The sequence below is a fragment of the Sapajus apella genome, unplaced genomic scaffold (assembly GCF_009761245.1).
Source record: "Sapajus apella isolate SASKATOON/1434 unplaced genomic scaffold, GSC_monkey_1.0 scaffold12, whole genome shotgun sequence".
Taxonomy (NCBI): domain Eukaryota; kingdom Metazoa; phylum Chordata; class Mammalia; order Primates; family Cebidae; genus Sapajus; species Sapajus apella.
Genome location: NW_022436952.1, coordinates 13,923,039 through 13,945,788, shown reverse-complemented (window position 1 = coordinate 13,945,788; position 22,750 = coordinate 13,923,039). Strand labels below are relative to the sequence as shown.

The window sequence follows — 22,750 nt, the reverse complement described above, 5'->3', positions numbered from 1 at the left end:
ATCAATCATAATTTTGTCACATCTATTATATCAGTAAAATTCATAATATATATTGTATATTAGGCATATAACATACACAAAGAGACACACAGGCAAACATATACATCTTTTCACATGCCTCCTGGAAGGACCACATAAAATTACACAGGGAATGGAGTAGTTATAGACAGAAAAGATTAGGCAAGTAATTCAGTAATTCTGGAAAATTAGACATGATTAGGAGAGAAGAGGTAAATGGAAAAAAAAAAAAAAAAAAAAAAAAAAAAAAAAAAGCCCAAGGTGAGATTTTGTTATATAAAGCAGAGAAAGAATGGTAAAATTTTTGAGTTGTTATTTAAAAATGAGAAATTTGGGTAAAGAAGATCTTGAGAATATTTTGCTGTATAATGTAACATAATTCCCCTTTGAAGGACTTTAGTAAAATTTTACATTGCTGTCATCTTTTCAGATGTTTTTAGTTTTCATTTCTGAATGTATGTTTGAACTTAAATGGCCCATCAAGCAGTCAGTTCTATTCAGATCACGCTAGCATTGTGATAATAAAATTATTAGTAGAAGTCATTATGAGTTTACTATGAACAAGTTATACCAAAGTTGTTTTTTGTTGCTCTTAGCATTGGGTGGTTATATTTGCATATATTGAAAATAATAACAAAAGGAACAACAATACAACTATTACTACTATTATTATTTTATATTACCAGCATTTTTTCCTATATTCTTTACATGGAATTGGAGCATGCATCTACATGCCTCATAAAAACTTTATGAGGCAGATACAAATAATTTATTATCATTTTTATTTGTCAGGAACAGACCCAGAGAGGTGACCTAATTTGTTCCAAAGCACATAACCAGTAAAGTCCAGCAAGATTAGAATTCAGGCTATCTAGTCCTTGAGGTGGTACTATTAGTTAACTCTATAATGCTACAAAATTGCCAAGCATTAGCAGTATAGTGTATTGTAAGTATTTATCTTAGTTTCTAAAGGGCCCAGATATCAATCTAAAGATAAGTCCCCGGTGTTGGAAAGTTACTTTGTATTTTATTGTGTTGATTGATTTAATATAAGCATTTACTGAACATCTGGTTGTTTAAGAGAATATCACAGACATTTCAGGAGAGACAAAGATGAATAAAACATGGTTCCACCTCTGAGGGGTTAAAATTCAGATATTCACTATCTTTACCAATCTCTTGAATGGACCTAAGAGGCAGAACAAACTGGCAAATGATTTAAAATAATTCAAATTCAAAAAACTCCTCGTAGTTTTTACTTATATTCCGAAATTGCTAAGTGTTGCAGGGATAAATGTATTTTGCATCGTATTCAAAACCAAGTGCAAAGATACATGACTGGAAAATCTGTTTTTATAGCAGCTTTTGTATCTAGAGGTTTTAGATAAATCTCAGGACTAAAGTGCTGTTAACATTTTTGATGTGCTCTTAGTTATTGTAGTAAAACTCACACCAGAATGAGAATTTCTTTTTGGTTTTGTTTTTTTCTAGAAACTCTCTACTGGTCAGTCATCTCAGCAGTATTATTTTCAGTTCAGGCTGTAACATTTTGAAAGGAGCACTGAAAAAGGCAACTGCGATAAATGGAAAAGGCTAACTAAATCAAGTCATATGAAGAATGGCTGAAGGAACTGGGATGTTTAGCCTGGACAAGGAAGACTCAGAGAGTTATATGGGATCAGATTGCAAAATATTTGGAGGGTTGTCATGTGGAGAAGGAGTCAACTTCTGAGCTGCTCCAGAAGGTAAAACCAGCACAAATGACCCAAAGACATAGGGAGGTTATCTTAGGTTAGCAAAAGAAAGTTTGAATATTGAGCTATTAAAAAATGGATTAGGTTACCATGTGAGATAGAGGAGGGGCTTCGAGAGAAGATGTGAGGAGGACAGCTAGGGGTGGGCTATTGAACCGCATCATATTGAAAGCATCTTCCAAAATCAAAGTTCCATGATTTGTGATTCCGTAACAAAAGTAACTCCTTAAACGTTTAGCACAAACATACAGTAAAATCATATTTTCCCATAATACATGAAATTTGGGGAATTGTAATTAACATATGAGTAGCAATTACCTTTATATTCCTCACAGAAGCACAAGAAGCAATGTCATTTAGGTCATCACAAGAGAAGAAATATGTGGCCTTTGTGCATGGGAAGCTCATGAATGATGGGCATAAGCCCTGGGAATCCACTCCATGGGAAACAGAGGACTATTTTGATATAAAAAAGTGAACAGAGAAGGAATACAAGGTTAACACTGGATGCAACTTTAAATCTTTCAGCACAGTGCCTAGCAGCCAGAAAAAAGCAAACAAAAGTCTGCGAACCCTTTCCAGAGGTGATGAATAGAAACAGAACCACTCTCGCCTAGATAAACGCTATATCCCTGTACTGCTTTGCTGGCCATAGATCTCCTCTGCAAAGAGCATTAAGCCATAGGGAAGGGAAAGAAAAGGCATCCGGAATGAGGGCAAAACATTCTTGTGCATAGATCTTGAGTTAATTCACACAAACCAAGTTAATGTAATTGGCAAATGGATACTGAGATGGAATATTTAAAGAAAATCCCTCCAGAAGAGGCCAAGGAGCCAGTGAAAGAAGCTGCTCTAGGCTTATTGAAAACAGGAAATAAAGAAAAAAGATTGACATTGTAATCCAAATAAAGCTCTGTCGAGAGGCAAGAAGAATTAAGAGAACAGATCTTTACCCAGACGACGAAAGCCGCAGCTAAAATCCTAGCCACACCATGCAATTTATTAAAAGTTGTTTCTTCCCCCATAACCAACCAGCTTCCACTAGTCTCTAGCGTTCTTTCTGACTTATTTCATTAACATTTCCTTCTTTTTCTGGAGGAGTCAGAGCTCCAGGGAATCTTTCTCTTCCCTCACCTCACCCCCACCAATGGGGCATTGAATGAGAGCCAGGGTGTTGTCTGTGAAAAGAGAAAATGCAAAACCACAAATTGCAGAAAACCGTTACTGCCAAAAATCGAAAGGAACACACAATATCACCATGCCTCTTAAAAAGCAATTGCGCATTTTACAGGCCTCTGGATAATTCAGGTTTGTTTGGCAACTTTCTCACCCATACCACCCAGAAGACAATTCTCTTCTACCAGAGGCAGGTCCTAAAGAACATGAGCAGTTGAAAAGAAACAACAGAATGCGGGTACAAGTCTTTACAGGGCACGGTCCTGGCCCAATAATGTTCTAGTGTTCTATTTTCTTGTATTGTGTAGCATTAATTTGAAGGCCCAAAGCTTGCCAAAGAATCCCAAGGACTCCCACTAAAACAAGGAGGGTGTCCAATAATTTAATAAGATCATTGGTGATACAAAGCATTTTTAGATGGTAAAATTTTTCCAAAACATAATATTATGTGATTAACACAATAACCCTTTGAAGGGGTCAGGAGAAAATGTCTTCCTTCCTCTCCCCTTCCCCAAAAAGATACTTTGAGGGGTTAAGTAACATACTCCAAATTATACTACTGAAGGGGTGAACTGGGACTTAGCCACTAGCCTTCTGATTTTTACTCCTGAGTTCCTTCCATGGCCCAGCCTATTCCTCTATAGGGGCATATTTTCCTGACTTGGCTGAGGCTGTCCACCATCCGTGGGTTGAGATTTTATGTGTTGCATACACATTTCCAGGACCTTTACTTGGAAAGTCTCCTGTCATTCACTATAGATCTAAGTCTTGTCTGAATGGAACATTGATTAGGTCATTTTCCATTTGTATTGGTTGAATAATACAATCATCGTTAGGACAAAATGTCAACTCCAGAGGGGCTGATTCAATGTAACTGCCAAAAGGAATCCAGGTCAAGATTGACTGGTGATTTTAAAGCGTTTCCATGACTCCATGGATCAGACCAACCTTTCCCCAGTTGCTTAGAGATTACTTGGGGAGCTGGGTAGACCCATTTTGTCTGGATTGTGTATAATCCCATTACAAGCTTCCTTCTCAAAATATTTACCAATGAAATAGGTCACTAAGCACTCTGTATGTTTCTGAGAAAAAAAATTTGAAAAGAAAACAAACAATCCCAAATTGAGACCTCTAAGGTAAAACAGCCACCACCTCACACCAGTTTTTTTTTTTTTTTTTTTTCCCCTGTGTTCTAGGAGATAAAGGGTGCTTTCAACTGAAATTTTGATAAAGAGATCCTGGGGTAATACATATGTGCTTAAATTTACACGTAATGACTTAAAATGCTGCCCTAAAGTGGGCTTCATCAAATTTCACCATTAATATATGCCAACTATCTTTCGGTATTTAACGTTAACTCATTTAAAATACTAGTACACCTAAATAGGCAGTAACAGTATGGTAAAGAGCTACCAAACATGAATATGCAAGAAAGCAAACATAAGCAATTTTCCCTGAACAGCATTCTGTGTTCAAAAGAAAGAATATAGTCAAAAGTTAACATTTGTACAAACAATATACTCATGATAGCATATGAAAAGGAGACTACTCAAAAAATCTAACGTGACTTTCTCAGTAAAAGCTACTTAAAACATTCATAGCATGCAGGTGTCTTGATAATGCAATAAAGACTAATGCAAGATAATACAGAGATTGACATTTTAAAAAACTCCAGTGAATGCATAATACATTGACATTAAATCTGAATGTTTTGAGGATGAATGTCTTTTGTGCTAATGCTTGAATATTTGATGTATAGCAGTGGGATCAATTTATTCTAGAGAGCAAACAAAAACCATCATCCAGGGAAATCAGGAAAAACTAAGTTTTTCCTGCAGCTCAGCTGAACATATAATCTTCTCAGGGACTGAATGATTCAAAAGAGAATTGATTAGAACATGTATAATGTATATAATTCAACTGTGCTCTTTGGATTCTGATAGGTATAAGAATGTCTAATTAAATGCTTCAGTGACTGCTGAGATGCATTCTCTGCTGGAAATTCTATATGAATTAGAAGTTGAGAGTTGTTCTATCCTCTAAGAGGGTACATGACTCAACCATCTACCTTATAGTTGATTACTTGCTTAGTGACAAGCCAACTTACTACATTTTGAGCTACTTTTGAATAGCTAAGGTCTTTATATTAAATCTAAATCTACCCCCTGCTTTTGGAAATTGGGTATTATTAAATTACTCCAGAGACACATGAAACTTTCTCTTTTTTTGTTAAACTTATTCTTACCTTCATTTTATTAAAAAAGAAAAAAAATTCACCCTAATTCCAAAGACAAAACTCAGAACTCCCAGTTTGGATCTGCTATAATTTTATTTGGTCTTTCAAAATAGAGGGGATTTGTAATTTGGGTATAGACTAAGAATAAAGAAATGTAATACACAGGAGATTAGTTCTGGAGAGAATACTGGTGTACAGAGTGGCCATAATGCAGTACACACAGGAAGGAATTATTAAGGTTACTACCATGCTGTTAAATAAGAAACAATCTGTGACTACATGGTGAGGAGCAACTGGGAAAAGAGAAATAAATTAGTCATTTGAGAGAACTGAATATTTAAACGTTTAGTGTCACGTGGTCGTAATATCTAAATGAACATTGCCTATGTTTTTACTCTTCACTTTTATCTAGCTTTTTAGATGCAATATTGTCACAACCACAATTAGTTTCAATCTGCTTCCAAAATGGTTTCTTAAATGCTTCATGGTGTTATACAAATCAATAGTATGAAATGTTATATTGGCTGTGTGTGTTGAACCAGACTTTAAAAATGCAGCAATGTGAGATCGGAGCCTTAAAGATTAGGAGGCTTTAGGAATTACAGCTGAGAAGTAGATACCATTTCAAGGAGGAAATGTACTTACATTTTGCTGCAAGTGAAATGCCTGTCTTTAAAGAGTAGCCTCTGAAACAAAGAAAGAAAAAATGAATGTCAAAAAATTGTACAGTAATCAATTCAAAATGAAAAAGAATCACCTTTGAAGCCACTGACTGAGGAAAAAAAAAAGATAGCGAGAGAGAATCCTAGCCTAGAGATGAGTATACATTTAATGGGAGACTTTTCTTGTGGATACAGGAAGCAGTAGCCCACCAAGAAAACATTTATGCTAGCTGCTATATCTCATTGCATGCTCTGCTCCCTGCTCTTGAATATCCTAGAATTTCAAGACGACTTGATGCTCACTTTGTCTCTCAGGTCCAATCTTGGAGAATGAAAATATAAGTCTGGTTGGCTAGTTCAATGGCTTAGACGCTCATCATTCTCTTGCTTCTGGTGCACACTGACATTGTACCTTGTTCTCGTTGGCCAAGTGCTGACACCTTGTTCCTTTAAATGAAACTCCTAAAGATTATGGTTTTCCCAATTCATGCTTATTAGGATAAATGGACAGTTTTCTTTTCCAAGAAATAGAAAGCTTCTGTGGGAGATGCGAGGAGGGGGATTGAAACCAGTGCCAAGCTTCTCTTTATTCAAGATGTCGGTGAAAGGGGGAGGAGCAATTAGACTGTGCCTACGCTTGGAAGGCCAATTGTGCAGGCAATTTGTTCAGTGTGGCAGCCCACCAGACAATTTAGCTTGCTTCTAAATTCATAATTTATTGGATTATAGTGGTTATAGCAAAAGGGGTACTTTTTAGGGTAGTATATTTAATAGGAAGTGGCAGGCAAGTCCCTGTGATTGACATGAGCTATTTGCATTCGGAGATTCAAGTGATTCCAGATCATTTCTAAGATTAAGCACTCAAGTCATGGTATCCTCAGATCTACAGAAAGATCTTTCCACACCACCCACATTGATATGGATAGGTCAGATTGGTTACTTCAGTGGCCAATATTTTTCCAAGCTCTGCCATTTCTTAATAATAGTGTGATTTGGGCAAATTGGTTCAATGCTCTGAGATTGATAAAAATAATAGTAGTGGCTATTTCAAAGAATTGCTGTAAGGGTTAAATAAGATAATATATATAAAATGGTTAGAAAAAGTCTTACTCATGTCAGTGTAAACCAGAAGCAAGAAAATGATGGAAGTCTTAGCCATTGAGCTAACCAACCAGCCATATCGTATTTCCTCTCTCCAGGACTCTCTCCACTACTACCTGGTATTGTTACTGTTGCTATTATTATTACCAGAAGGCCAAGTTGTAAAACCAAATTCAGAATATATGATAAATCCATGAAATGGGAGCTGAAAAGGTAGCGATGAGAAGGTCTTGCTGGAGTAAAATGTCTCCATTTATGGCAGTCAAAGCTGTACCCTTGTCCCAAGTTTCTCTTACAGATTGTATTTTTCTAATTTTCATTCCTCCAACTACTCAGTATCATTCAATTAACATCCTTCTCCTTGGAAAATCCCTACGTGTTTTAGCAAGCCACCTATTCCTCATTTACTATCTGTGAAGATGGTTAGGAGTGGTATTCATAGACTGAAAAAATTGTTAAATTATTAAATTTCTGGGCTAATGAATAATACAGATAATTCCTCTTTTTACAGGTAAGAGGTTGATACATTTTTATTTGACTGAGTTTCTTAGACGGATTCTATAGTTTGACCTGACAAGATCTCACATGTGTCACGAACTGGAACACTGTTCTGATCACAGTCTGACATACATTTCCTCCCACCCCTTGCCCTGCCAAACAAAAAAAGTGCACTGAAAATTCTTCTGAAATTGTGTATTCTTCAGCTCCTTTGAAGAACATGTTGCTAGGAAACAAATTTGGAACATTCTCACCTACTGAGAAAAGTTTCTACTGCTGCCCCACAGAACGGGTTCGTCTCTGACCACAAAAGTATTAACAAAGAAAATTATCTGTGTATTACTTCACGGATTCAACAGACAAGAGTTCTTCATTTGGGCAACATTTTCATAGCAATATCATTGATTACTTGGAAAATTATTCAGGATGTCCTTGAGACTGCATTATGTAGCTATTTAATTCAATGTTACTGATCGTTTTTCTTGAGGACAAAATAAATCAAGCAGTTAAGCATACTGTGGCGGTGTGGATTTTCAGACCAGAGAGTTATGTAAAAGCTCACCTCTGTTTTTTAAAGCTTATTTCCACAATAGACAGAGAAAAACCTCTTTCTCTTAAGGGAGAAAGAAAGGACTTAAAATTATTAATTCCTTCACTGAATGCTTATTGAGTGCCTACTATGTGCAGGGCATTGTGCTAGGTCCTAATAACACATCCCCTGCCCTCCTGATTAACTTCTGTCTGCTTGCAGAGACAAGTAGACACATAACAATATAACACAAAATTATAACAGTGGTCAGTGAGGAGGGAAGGTGGAATCGGGTGATTACTCTGGATAGAAAGGTCAAGAAGGTTTAATTTGGGGAAGCACTGAAATAGCATCTGGTAAAAAAAAAATTCATATTTAATAACAGTAATATGGAGTGCTTAATGCATCAGGAACCTCCTAATGTTCTGATTCGTTTATTCCTCATAACAACCCTAGGGAGATATTATTCTTACCCCAGAGTAGGACATAAGAAGGCAGATGAGGAATGTGGGGCAGACCAAGCAAGGGAACATCACTGAGTGCAAGGCCCTGCCCAGGAAGAACTGGCTCATCTGAGGAACCAAGAGATGAAAACCACCATGTATATTATTTGTATATACTTTGGCAGAGTCCATTCTTTCACACACAAGGGTCTTTAAGAGATCATGGATGGGGGTCTTCTTATGTGGATCCTAGAAGACTTTAGTTAGGGAAGCCTAGTCTCTCTGCTCCCACCTCAGGGGAGATGTGAGGGACATCCTGGCTCTGTCCTGTGCTATGCCTGCCTGACACCTGGTGAGCTCCCTCAGAAGATCTGCATGGCCAGCAGGTTACCCTCCTCAGATCATGGTAGCACATGTGCCCGATTCAGTAGCAAGATCCCTACAGAACAGACTTTGTCTGAAGCCCTTGGATACCTTCTTTGGTCCCTTTGCTGGAATCCACTTTCATATGAACTGGGCTGAACACTAAGCATACATCTGTCTGTCCTCTCTTCTGAGAACATCTTATCTTTAAACCAAGCGCTCAACCAGGGGATTCTTTATACCACTCATTGATCTCAACTTCTCACCCTGGTTCCTGCGGTGGATCCCAAGTTGTTGACATCCGTAATGACTTAGAAATTTCTGTTTGTTCTATGCTGATTAGGATATCTGGCTTGAGTTGCCAGTTATTAAAATGTTTATGGTTTGTAAAAAGTTGCATCAATGCAAGTACAATTGTATAATCTAATCTATGTAGTAACATTTCCTATATACCTATTCCTTTTTAGGATACACAATAAGCTAGTTCCTATATATTCAAGATTATGAATTTTGGTTTTTTGTTTGTTTGTTTGTTTTTTGAGACGGAGTCTCACTCTGTGGCCAGGCTAGAGTGCAATGGCATGGTGGCACGATCTCAGCTTACTGCAACCTCTGCCTCTTGGATTCAAGGGATTCTCCTGCCTCAGCCTCCTGAATAGCTAGGATACAGGTGCATGCCACAACACACAGCTAATTTTTGTATTTTTAGTAGAGACGGGGTTTCACCATGTTGGCCAGGACAGTCTATTAGAGATAATAGTGCTAGAAATCTAGAGGTCACATAATTATTCCTCATGGAATATAGACATCATTTAAAAGTTCTATATCCCAAACCTCTTAACTGGGGAAAGACAAGTACAAATTATTTTTAAACATAACATGATGAAAAAGGTAATTACTTAAAAGCTAAACTGGCTAGCTTCCTTTGCCTTTGAAGGGGAGATGAACTTGCTCATATCAGTAGGAAAGTAAATTTCTATATTGGTTTCCTAGCCTTAGTACTATGAACATTTGGGGCCTGATTGATTCTGTGTTGAGGGGGCTTTGTTCTGTGCATTGTGGGCTATTTGGCGGTGACCTTGGCGTCTACCTCCAACATGCCAGTATTATCCTCTTCCTCATTTGTGACTACAAAAATGTCACAAAACATTGTTAAATGTTGCTGGAAGGGCACGATTGCTGGGCCCCTCCTCTCTAGTTAAGAACCACTGTTCTATGCATTCCGTTCAACATAATGTGGTGGAATTTTGAAGAACTGTGATAATACTTTGGAGTCACTAAAAGGTGAAACCATGAGGAAACGGTCTTTCATTTAGCAAACGTAAAGTTGTTCTAGACCTTGAATTCATGGTCTAGGAGCCAAATGTCTAGAATCCATGGTCTAGAAGACAGTGAGACAATGAAATTCCTAAAGTCAGCTAGGGGGCATTTGATAAGCAGTAGAGAGGTGGGATCTCTGGAGAAGGGAGGGCAGTGAGAAACTTTTGCTGGTTGAGGGGATGGAGGGAGGGACTTTAATGACAGGGATGCTTAGTATTCACTCCTCAATTATTTACTCTTCTATAAAGTAAGATTCCTTCCTTGTCCTAAAACCCTGATGTGGATGAGATCATGTTATCTCCCAGGATCCTGCAGAGATTTTAAGTGTGGAGTTTAAACCTGTCCGTAAACTTTGCCCTCACCATTGTCATCTCTTTTTTCTTATATTTTCCATTTTCTTCTTTTTCTTTCACATCCTACAATAGAAATTTTCCTTTTTTTGAGCATAATTTCTTGACCAGAATCCCTAGTAAGCTTAATTACCCCATGGAATGCTGGATTTGAGGTATAGGAAGTCAGAAAGGCCCTTTAGGCTGATCTGGGCAGAGTTCCACCTAAAAAGTGGCATCCTTAAGAACGTGAGGTCCTCCACCTGAGGCCTTGCTTTACTGATGGGTAAATTGAGGCATAAAGGGGTGTAGTGCCTTGTTTAAGGAATAGAAATGGGGCCTTTTGGCTCCCATTTTTGTGTATTTTCTAGCAGAACATGCCATCTCTGGAAATCACCCTTCTCTGATTAACTGACATCAACATTTAGAAAGGTCTTTGATTTCTGTGCTAGCCACTTCAATGTAAAAACCTTGTTAGAATAAAAAAGCAGAATAAGAGCTGTTTGACTAAAGACTGTCTCCAATGATGCCTTGAAGTTCCATTTATATTCAAATCTTTTCTACATGACACCATTATGATCAGACGCTGAATATTTTCAACTTTCACACATATCTTTCCAAATTTCTAACTCCAAGTTGTCAGCCAACAATACAGACTCACAGAACTCTTTCATGTCTCATAGGCTACTGTCCAAATGTTATAATTAAATAATAAATTTCCAAGGATTAGTTATTCCGATATCAGAGTGGCAGTTTTGGCAAGGAACAAAGGATCTGCTTTCAAAACTGCTGTGGATAATATGAAAGCTGATCAATGGCCAATGTTTACATATTAAGCTATTAGTTTTAATAGAACATTTTCTTTGAAGCCACAAAATATTATGAAGTCTACATATATAAAATTTGGGAAAAAAAACACAACTGAAGTTCTTTCTCACAAAAGGTGTCTTCAATTGATGCTGTACTAAATCCCTTCTAACAGGAGAGCAAATGGCTTGAATTCCCTATGCATCGGAGCATGAACTCAGACAACCTTTTACTCATCTTTTTACCTTCCATGGTGTCTAGCATGTGCAACACATAGTGGCTATTGAATAGAGTGCAGTAAGGTGAACAAACCTCTAGGCTTCTCCCACAACCAAATTCTGTCTGCCCAGCAGCCTTCCACCCACACTGCCTCTGGCACCAATACCTGTGCCTGGGACCAGGTACCTCATTTGTGGGGCTCAGTGCAAAAATGAAAAGATGGGGACCCATGTTACAAAATTATTAAGAATTCCAAGACAGAGATAGCAGAGTACTAAACTGAGCACAGAGCCCCGTGTGGCTTCGCTGAGTGCAAGCCCGTGGAGCTGGCCCTATCTGTGCCCAACTTGTTTTGCAGCCTTCTGATTCCTGCATCCACTTGAATCATACCTCCTGTGCCAAGTGAAAAACCTATGCTTGGGGTATCCTTAACTCTTTCTTTCCTGTCTCAATCAGATTCTTTTTTCTTGGGCCCATGCCCCTTCATCCTCCTGTTCTTGCCCCTTTCATTATGTTTTCTGGAACCCTATTCTAAGTTGAGAAAATTCACCTCTGTCTCAGCCTTCTTAGCATTTCTGCTCATCTTATTGGTAACGGGCTTTCTCACACAATCATTCCGTAGGGTAGGTGCTAGTCTCATCCCAATTTACAGATGAGGAAACAGGGTGTGGTGAAGGGCAGACAGAGAGGTTAAATTGCCCAAAGTCGCAGCTGGTAAGTGATAGATTCGGAATCTGGACTCAGGCAGTGTGGTGTTCTCATACCTAACCATGGTGCTCTGCTGTTCCAGGGTCATTCCCAGTCAGGGCTAAAGTATACAGCTTCCTGTACAGAGCCCAACTTACTCGGCCACATAAGGTGACTTTATGCCAGAGGCAGGAGTTTGGAGACAGGGATGATAGATGACCATAAGTGAACATAAGCATCACTCAGGAAATCCTCAGAGATATTGGAAAAGTGGGTGGATTTCCTCAAGTTATGTGGATGGGGACCTGATTCATTTAACTTGGTTATGAACTCCAAAAGGTTAGAGTCCTTGGGGTACTTGGTTTATACATATCAGTACACATTGCTATACATCCTTATTTTTAATAGCTGTATATTATTTGTTCGCATGTTAGCCCATGTTTTCCACAGAGGATAACAGCAGCAGATAATGGAAACCATTAGAAGAAGTAGACTCAAAAGGGCTAAAGATGACAAGTGGCTTAAATATTCCAGAGGTCTAAGAGAATGAGGGCTGACTAGTAGCCTTTGGGATCAGTGATGGGTGGGTCAGAGGAAATCTTGGAGAAAGATACTTTGCAGAGTGGAAGGAATGGAAACCAGATTAAAGAGAATGAGGAGTTAGTGGGAGCTGCAGCTGAGGAAAGAATGAGGGGGCAGGCACTAGCATTACTTTTTGCTAACCATGTATGCATGAGGCATATGCATTATCTAATTTGAATCTCCTAATCACCTGTGCAATGGGGAGCATCGCTCCATTTTTTAACACATATAAGATGAAATCTCAGAGATGTAACTCTCTCAGGCCACACTCCTGGCCTATCTATTTTCAAAACTTGCTTTTCCTACTCTTTGACAAATTTTGGCTTAGAAAGGCAGCAGCTCCTCTGTGAAGCTTTTCTTGATTCCATCTACCCTCAACTTTCACCATCCCAGACAGAAATCAGCACTGTGTATCTTGGATATATTCTTGTTAAAGCATATTTGGTAAAGTTTTCTAATGAAAGAGCTGTACCACAGAAGTGAGTAAAGGTAAATCCCAGAGGTTTGAGGATATGCCAGAGACCTCTGCACATTTTTGTGAAGCCTGATGTAATCTTTTAATAAATACAGGCTAACGTATGCTTCTGCTCCCAAATACATTCTAGTTTGTGTTAATACTAAAATGTTTTAAATTAATTACCACTAAGGTTACTCAATCCATCTTTTATACATACATCTGGAGTATGAGACACCCTAGTTTTACACCTTCTGCCATACCACTGTCTTGCTTCCTGGGGCATAAGAATGCCCATTTGGGATGTGTGGGTATATATTAATAACAAGTCTACAGGACTGTCCTCACATCTTTTGCATCCCTGGGCACAGTATGATCCTTAACATGTGAAATGTGTAAGTGAACTGAAGTGAATTCAAAGGGATTACAGCGTATATTAAACAATCACGTGCTCATTGCTTTAAGAACAGCTTTTGGGGTGAGAGTTATGTGGACTGAAATCCCAAATTACTTCCTTCAGCCTCAATTTCCTCTGTAAACCAGAAATCATGTTAGTCTTCCCCCAAGACTGTTGGAAAGTTGAAATGTGTTGCTCTATGGGCAGCACTTAGGATGGCCCCTGGCATATAACAAAGCTTTCTTAAATTAGTGGAAAGGTGTAGATAGCTTACATAGGTGGAGAGGCAGAAATGCTTCTTTTGCCTCCTGCCTCTCCATGTTCTCCTTGAGGTGGAGGCTGCCATATTCCCTCACATGAGTGAGAGATGAGACGTGAGAACGACTGGCTTCACTCTTCACTTTTACTTTCTCCTCTGTCCAGGAGGAGATTGTCTTACTAGACTGTATGAAACCAGACATCCACTGTGGGCCATGTTTCTATAGTAGGCAGGCTTGCTGGTTATAGCAACTGCTCTGTGTGCACAGAGTCCCAGGTTCCCGTGTTGATGCTGCAAGTTAGGGGTCGGCCCTCTTGGGGCCAACTTCTCAGCCTGTGATGGGTTGGTTGAATCACATTGCTCTGTTCGCAGATCCAGGTTCTTCAATTCAGAGGAGGGTAGTTAGAAACCCTGCTTTGGTTTCTTTAGTCAAGCTTCCTAGCTGCTCTGTATTTTAAAGTTACTGGATACTCCCTGGCTATCAGTAAAGTTGATATTTTGATACCCTTTGTTGAAGAAGAGAGGGTGAAGGATTAGCATCTCAATCCCAATAAGTTAGTGCACTGCCTGGAAACCTTAAGAATAAATACAAAGAACTCAGATGTGAGGCCACTGCTCTTGGTAAAGCTATTGTGAACAGCTTTAGCATGAATGGGCAATGCCAGTCTTAGTTTCTGGCTTGTTTTGGTGGCAATGGCTTGTAGTAAATGTGTGGCTGAGACCAACATTGTGTTATTTGGACTAAGTAGCCAAGCCCCCAACTAAATTCCATGCAAAGTAAAGAGAACTAGAGTGAGTGGTTTTAGCCTTTGGGTATACTGCTAGGCACTGGAAATACCAGCTCAGTTGATCCAACTTGGATTCCCTTTTTTTTTTTAATGGAGTTGCATAGGCTCAGTGGGGACTGCTGAAAGACTAACCTTCTCATGCCTTTAGCCTGCCCGCAGGCTCCTGGGGCTCCCTGCCCTGTGGTCTCAAACTGGATTCTTTCATAGAGCTTATTTCTTATCTTATTGTCACTATTCCAAAAGATAGAGAAAGAGAGAATCCTCTCTAAATTACTCTGTGAAACCAGTATTACCCTAATATCAAAACCGGGAAAGAACTTAACAAAAAAAGAAAACTACAGACCAATATCCCTGATGAACATAAATGCAAAAATTCTCAACAAAAGCCTAGCTAATAGAATCCAACAGTATATCAAAATGGTAATCCAACATGATCAAGTAGGTTTTATACCAGAAATGCAGGGATGGTTTCACATCTGCAAGTCAATAAATGTGATACACCACACAAACAGCATTAAAAACAAAAATTACATGATGTCAATAGCGACAGAAAAAAACATTTGAAAAAATCAGGCATCCCTTTATGATGAAAACCCCCAGCAAAATTAGCACAGAAGGAACATATCTTAAGGTAATAAAAACCATCCATGACAAACTCACAGCCAATATTATACTGAATGGGGAGAAGTTGAAAGCATTTCCCCTGAGAACTGGAACAAGACAAGGATGCCCACTCTTGCCACTTGTATTCAACATAGTACTGGAAGTCCTAGCCAGAGCAATCAGACAGGAGAAAGAAAAAAAGGGCATCCAAATTGGTAATGAGGAAGTCAAACTGTCACTGTTTGCTGATGATATGATCGTAAATCTAGAAAACCCTAAAGAGTCATCCAGAAACTTCCTAGAACTGGTGAGTGAATTAGGAAAAGTTTCAGGATACAAAATTAATGTCCACAAATCAGTAGCTCTGCTATACACCAACAGCAACCAAGCTAAGAATCAAATCAAGAATTCAACCCCTTTTACAATAGCTGCAAACAATTTAAAATACTTAGGAATTTGCTTAACCAAGGAGGTGAAAGACCTCTATAGGAAAAACTACAAAACACTGTAGAAAGAAATTATGAATGACACAAATGGAAACACATTCCATGCTCAGGGATGGGTAAAATTAATATTGTAAAAATAACCATACTTTCAAAAGCAATCTATAAATTCAATGCAATTCCCATCAAAATGCCACCATCATTCTTCACAGAACTAGACAAAACCGTCCTAAAATTCATATGGAACAAAAAAGGAACCTGCATAGCCAAAGCAAGACTAAGCAAAAAGTACAAATCTGGAGACATTACATTACCTGACTTCAAAGTATACTATAAAGCCATAGTCATTATGGTATTGGTACAAAAATAGGCATATAGACCAGTGAAACAGAATAGAGAACCCAGAAATAAAGCTAAATATTTATGGTCAACTGATCTTTGACAAAGCAAACAAAAACATAAAGTAGGAAAGGATACCCTATTCAACAAATGGTGCTGGAATAATTGGAAAGCCACATATAGAATAATGAAACTGGATCTCTCACCCTATACAAAAATCAAATCAGGATGGGTTAAAGACTAAAATCTAAGACCCGAAACTGTAAAAATTCTAGAAGACAACATTGGAAAAACCCTTTTAGGCATTGGTTTAGGCAAAGAGTTCATAACCAAAAACCCAAAATTAAATGCAACAAAAACAAAGATAAATAGATGGGACTTAATTAAGCTAAAAAGCTTCTGCACAGCAAAAGAAATAATCAGCAGAATAAACCAACAACCCACAGAGTGGACTAAAATCTTTGCAATCTATATAGCTGACAAAGTACTAATATCCAGAATCTATAAGTGATATGGTTTGGCTCTGTGTCCTCACCCAAATCTCATCTTGATTGTAATCCCCAGAATCACCACATGTCGTGGGAGGGACCTGAGGAGAGGTAACTGAATCATGGGGATGGTTTCCTCCATGCTGTTATCGTGATAGTGAGTGAGTTCTCATTAGATCTGATGTTTTTATAAGCATCTGGCATTTCCCTTGCTGGCACTCATTCTCTCTCCTGCCACCCTGTGAAGAGGTGCCTACAGCCATGATTGTAAGTTTCCTGAGGCTTCCCCACCCATACGGAACTCTGGGTCAATTAAACCTCTTTTCTTTATAAATTACATAATCTCAGATATTTCTTCATAGCAGCATGAGAATGGATTAATACAACAAAGAACTCAAATAAGCAAGAAAAAAATCCTAACAAAAAGTGGGCTAAGGACACAAATTGACAGATCTCGAAAGAAGATGTATAAATGGCCAACAAATATATGAAAAAAGATGCTTAACATCACAAATTATCAGGGAAATGCAAATCAAAACCACAATGTGGTATCACCCCACTTTTGCAAGAATGGCCATAATCACAAAATAACAGATGTTAGCATGGATGTGGCGAAAAGGGAACACATATACTCTTTTCCAACCATCATGGAAAACAGTGTGGAGATTCCTTAAAAAACTAAAAGTCAATGTACCATATTGATCCAGCAATCCCACTCCTAGGTTATCTACCCAGAGGAAGTCATTATATGAAAAAGATACTTGTACGTGCATGTTTATAACAGCACCATTCACAATTGCCAAAATATAGGACCAGTCCAAATGTCCATCAATCAATGAGTGGATAAAGAAAATGTGGTGTGTGTGTGTGTATTCCATAAATATCATGGAATACTACTCAGCCATAAAAAGGAACAAAATAATGGTATTTGCAGTAACCTGGATGGAACTGGAGACCATTATTATTCTAAGTGAAGTAGCTCAGGAATGGAAAACCAAATATTGTATGTTCTCATTCATAAGTGGGGAGCTAAGCTATGAGGATGGATGTGAAGGAAGAAGAATGATACAATGGACTTTGGGCACTCAGGGGAAAAGGTGGGAGAGGGATGAGGGATAAAAGACTACACACTGGGTGTGGTGTACAATGCTTGGGTGATGGGTGCACCAAAACTCAGAAATCACCACTGAAGACCTTATTCATATAACCAAACACCGCCTGTACCTCAAAAGCCTAGTGAAATAATTAAAAAGTCACTCCCCTGAAAACAATACAGCTATTTCTTATATAAGATATTATTTCTTAAATGCATATCTGGTTATGACTCTGATTTAGGAGACCCTGACTCAGATAATGATTAAGGAGAACTGGGGCCCCTGGTTTGTTATCTTCAGGCATTCAGCTAGGAAGTATATTTAAAAGGCTCTTTTCTTGACAATCTGTTTCTTTCACACAAGGATAATTCCATACTTAACGTTCCGAGCAAGTTTACCCTAGTGCTGTTATTTTATTGATATCCTATCATCAGGTATATTGGTCTGCAGTTTTCTTTTTTTGTTACCTCCTTTCCTGGTTTTGGTATTTGTGTGATATTGGCTTCATAGAACAATTTAGGAAAGATTTCCTCTTTCTCTATATTTTGGAATAATGTCAATAGGATAAGAGCAATAGGGTAAATTTGCTCGGAAAGTTAAGAAAGAATGGAATTGTTTAAAACACAGGCTTTGATCTTGCATTTATAACATGAGCTGTTGAAAATGAAAGAAAAATGATGGAAGACACTTTGACAAGTGGAAGAAAAGGAGTTGCTTCTTTAGGAGAAATGTTGATATTTTAGAGACTAGGTTGGACAATATAAACCTGAAAAGTTTTAAACACTCTTAAAGGCAGGGTTAGAAAAGAGGCATGATGACGGGTGCCAAAACATCCAATAAACAAAGAAAGAAAAGAAAGGAGACTACTCTTCCCAAAGATTGTTCAGATGTGTGAGACTACTAGGAGATGTACCCTTAAAGCTGCTGCATTGAGGAATAGAAGAGCCACACTGAATGGGGGTGTAAAATTTGTATAGGACCATGAGGGATGACCAGGAAGATCAGAGTGAAATTTTTCAGGGATGATTTCATTAGTGCCAAGATGAAAAAGTTATTATAGTAGTGAGGCAGGATCAGTGGATATATTAAGAGGAACTGCATGCAGTTAATCTTCTAAGGGAATGTTCAGGGAGAATGAGACAGCCAGACTAAGGCACTGGCTTTCCCACTGGGAGATTTTGCTCCCAGGGGACAGCTGGCAATGTCTGGAGACATTTTTTGATCATCAGGATTTTGAGGGCTGGGGAGGGGGTAAAGCTACTGCCTGCTAAAAATCCTATAATACACGCACAACAAATAATTATCTAGTCCAAAATGACAGTAGTGCCGAGATTGAGAAACCTTGTATAATGGCCGGGTGCAGTGGCTCACACCTATAATACCAGCACTTTGGGTGGCAGAGGCAGGCGGATCAGCTGAGGTCGGGAGTTTAAGACCAGCCTGGCCTTGGTCAGGTAACATGGTGAAACCCCATCTCTACTAAAAATACAAAAAATCAGCCGGGTGTGGTGGCATGTGCCTGTAGTCCCAGAACTCTGGAGGCTGAGGCAGGAGAATCACTTGAGCCTGGGAGGCAAAGGTTGCACTGAGCTGAGGTTGTGCCACAGCATTTCAGCCTGTTGGGTGACAGAGAGAGTGAGACTGTGACAAAAAAAGAAAGAAAGAAAGAAAGAAAGAGAGAGAGAGAGAGAGAAGGAAGGAAGGAAGGAAGGAAGGAAGGAAGGAAGGAAGGAAGGAAAGAAAGAAAGAAAGAAAGAAAGAGAGAGAGAGAGAGAGAGAAAGAAAGAAAGAAAGAAGGAAGGAAGGAAGGAAGGAAGAAAGAAAGAAAGAGAAAGAAAGAAAGAAAGAAAAAAAAAAGAAAGAGAGAGAGAAAGAAATAAAGGGAAATCATGTGTAAGGAAAGCCAGTCTGGGCTACAACATTTGAGTCCAGATGGAGTCAGATGTTAGGCTGATGAGTACAAGTATCCTGCTTGGAGAGCCAGATGTGGACAGGATTTACTTAAACTATGAATATTTTGGCAGCTTATGAAGTTACTGGCTTCACATCTATTATTAAGGAGGATCTAAAAGGACAACATCTGGAATAGTCTCATGAAGACAACAAATGAATGGGAATGAAAGCAAAGAGAAAGAGAAAGGAGAGAGGTGCTATGATCCAGCCCAGGGTATTGGCACCACATATGGAAAAGGGAGGAAGCCAAATTAGGAAGAATATTACACTTCTACAAACAGCTGAGTTTGTTTGAAAAGAGTGGAGGATGAGAAGACAAATGAAACAGTAGAGGCATTTGCCACTGCAATAGGAATGAAGGTGGCAGAGATGAATGTTCTTGCTATCAGTGAAGCAGCATAATTCACTCAAGGCCTGGAGATTTAAGGACCAAAGACCAAGGAAAGGCAGAGCACATGGTAGAGGATGTAATGCCTGCCTAAGCAAGCCAGCTGCAGCTGCATCCGTAAGAGCTTCAGTTTGAAGATCGGTTAACTATGCCAGGACAGAATGTGAATCACTCAGAGACATGTCTGCAGCAGTGGTTCTCAAACACAGTGTGCATTAGGATCACCTGAAGAGCTTGTCAAAATCCAGATTGCTAGGCTCCAGCTTCAGAGTGTCTGATACAATAGGTCTGCATGGAGTTTGAGAATCTACATTTCTAATGAACTCCCAGGCAATGCTGATGCACCTGTTCAGGGCGTACATTTTGAGAAGCATTAGCCTACAGAATTCCAGTGTAGGAAGCAAAGACAATAGACACTGCCTGCTGTGATTCTGCTGCAGGTGGAGAAATACAAAAAGTGGTGCAAGATTGAAACTCTGGGGAAGGCACAACTATGCACCTTGCTTAGACAGGGCCTCTCTCTTGGAGCACTGTGCTCTGAAAGGCAGAGGATACTGGGCTATTGTAAAAACCTACCCTTGATTGAGCATTGAAGAGGGGGCAGCATGTAGGGCTCAAACCTAGAATGGAAATTAAAAACAATAAAATGTATAGCAAAGAACTGAGCCACAAGAAGACCTGGAGACACAGGCCACCATTGATATTTCTTAATTTTGCAAGTAGAGATCAGTGTCTCAAAGGCCAATCTCTGAGAAAGGAAACAGGGTGCATGGGCCATCCCTGTCTCTTGCCAAAGGAGATGGGAAGCACAGGGATAGTATTAATTTCTTCACATCTCTTGGCATAAAATATCTATGTTCAATTATTTATGCTCCCAGGTCACGAATGCTAGACAGGCATCCTAACAAAACTGAAACCAAAAACATTTTTTCTTTTTTCCAGGTGTTTCTGCCAGCCCTTCTCCCCCAGATAACACTGAGTGGTCTGCTGTGATCCATAGCTGATAGCCACAGTGTGGGCCTGGTACTTTCCACTCCATCGGCTTCTTTGCTGTTCCCTGTGCAGATTCCCAACCAGCAGAAAGGGGGGTTGAATAGTTAGATTCAAGCAACAAACTCCATCCTGTGCTTCTCAAATCTAGTAAGAGACAACACAACTAAACTGCATACATTCATCTACTAAGGGCCTATCATGTAACCATGGTCCTCGGGGAGAGGGGAGCTTTATGAACAGTTGTAATTACTTGGAGGAAAAGCTTATGATGTAATGGAAAATAAAGCAGAAGAAAATGGAATAGATAATAATATGACAATTACATGAAAACGTAGCAAATAAAATAAAATCCTATATACAGACAACACTATACATGGAAATGCACTGAAATATATACTAGGGCTATTGGTAAGTGGTAGGCATTTTCTCCAAAATTTTTTATTATGAATTTAAACTTAAAATATGCTAGGAATAATAAACTTATCAACTTTAAGTATTTTAACATTATAAAGTTATAACATTATAAGTGTTAACATTATAAAGTCATGAGGACCTTTACTTCTCAAAGACAGGAAAAGCAGAAATATAAATTTCAAAATAGCAGGGAAAATGTGAATGGAAGTATGCTTTGAGGTGATTAAGAGACTTGTTATCTGATAGAGGATATACGAAGAGGAAAGGATGATTACTTCTCCTATGGGGAGAGATTATTAACCAAGAGATTCCAATGTTCCTTGATATTTCAGATTTGATGCACAGTAAAAGAAAAGATGTCAAGCAAAGCTGGCCTAATATTGCTAACCAATTGCAGAAGTGTGAAAGAAATTTTAACACTCTATAGATATAATGAAAATCAACAAAGTTGGGAATGGCTTAATGAATACCACATGGAAACATAGAATGAATTGGCTATGAAAAAAATCAGAAATTTCTCTTCGAAGGGATGGCTATAGTATCACTTTTCATTATAAATGAGGAATATAAACACATTGTCAAAAATACACATTGTCAAATGAATTCAAACAAAAATATTTTAGCTCTCTGTCAGTTGAGTAGAATAAGTTTAGATTTTAAGTATCAAGAGAAAGGATCTAACAGTTTATGAGCAACTTTGCAGAGAGCAGAAGCAGTAAAAATTGCAAACAGATGATATGTAAATAAATATTTGCATCAACTGGTATAAATATTTAGAAGTGCTGACAACTCCCAATTATTTTGTTTTAAATGGTTCACACAGAAACTAATTTTTGACAATTGTACTCAGTTAATTAATACTTCAGTAGCTCAGCTAATGCCTTTGATCTTAAGAGTGCTTTGGGGAACAAGACCGGGTAGTCACCCCTTTGTACCAGAGAGAAATAAACTCTTCATTCAGTACTGAAATCATACTGATTTGCAAGCCTACTTCTGCAGCCAAGGAAATCTTGATCCAGGAGAATGGAGCCAAGAAGCGTATAATACAAAGTTGGTAAAACAAGTGGTGTTGGGATTATGGATGGGGAGGAAGTACAGGGACAAAGCTCACAAAAAAGCATTGGACATTGATTTTGAAAGGTCTACATTATGACAGCGGTTTCCAATTAGTAATGTATGATCATAAACAGTGCCTGAGCAGGGAGTAGTGGCTTGTGCCTGTAATCCGTCACTTTGGGAGGTCAAGGGAGTGGATCACTTGAGGTCAGCAGTTTGAGACCAGCCTGGCCAACATGGCGAAAGCCTGCCTCTACTAAGAATGCAAACAGTAGCCAGGCGTGGTAGTGGGCATCTATAATCCCAGCTACTCAGGAGGCTGAGACAGGAGAATCACTTGAACCTAGAAGGCAGAGG

The 22,750-nt window shown here is 38.7% G+C and overlaps 1 protein-coding gene across 2 annotated transcripts in view; it reads right to left on the bottom strand.

The window, feature by feature from the left end:
* The window catches only part of ANKFN1 (ankyrin repeat and fibronectin type III domain containing 1), a 380,611-nt gene that overhangs the window by 270,060 nt on the left and 87,801 nt on the right, over positions 1 to 22,750 (bottom strand). For both annotated transcript variants that reach the window (XM_032280102.1, XM_032280101.1), the window contains exon 2: positions 5,830 to 5,870. Coding sequence is in view for 1 of the 2 variants with exons in the window: in XM_032280101.1 (XP_032135992.1) it covers positions 5,830 to 5,870 (41 nt within the window). In the remaining variant the exon portion in view is untranslated. The remainder of the gene's footprint in view (positions 1 to 5,829; positions 5,871 to 22,750) is intronic.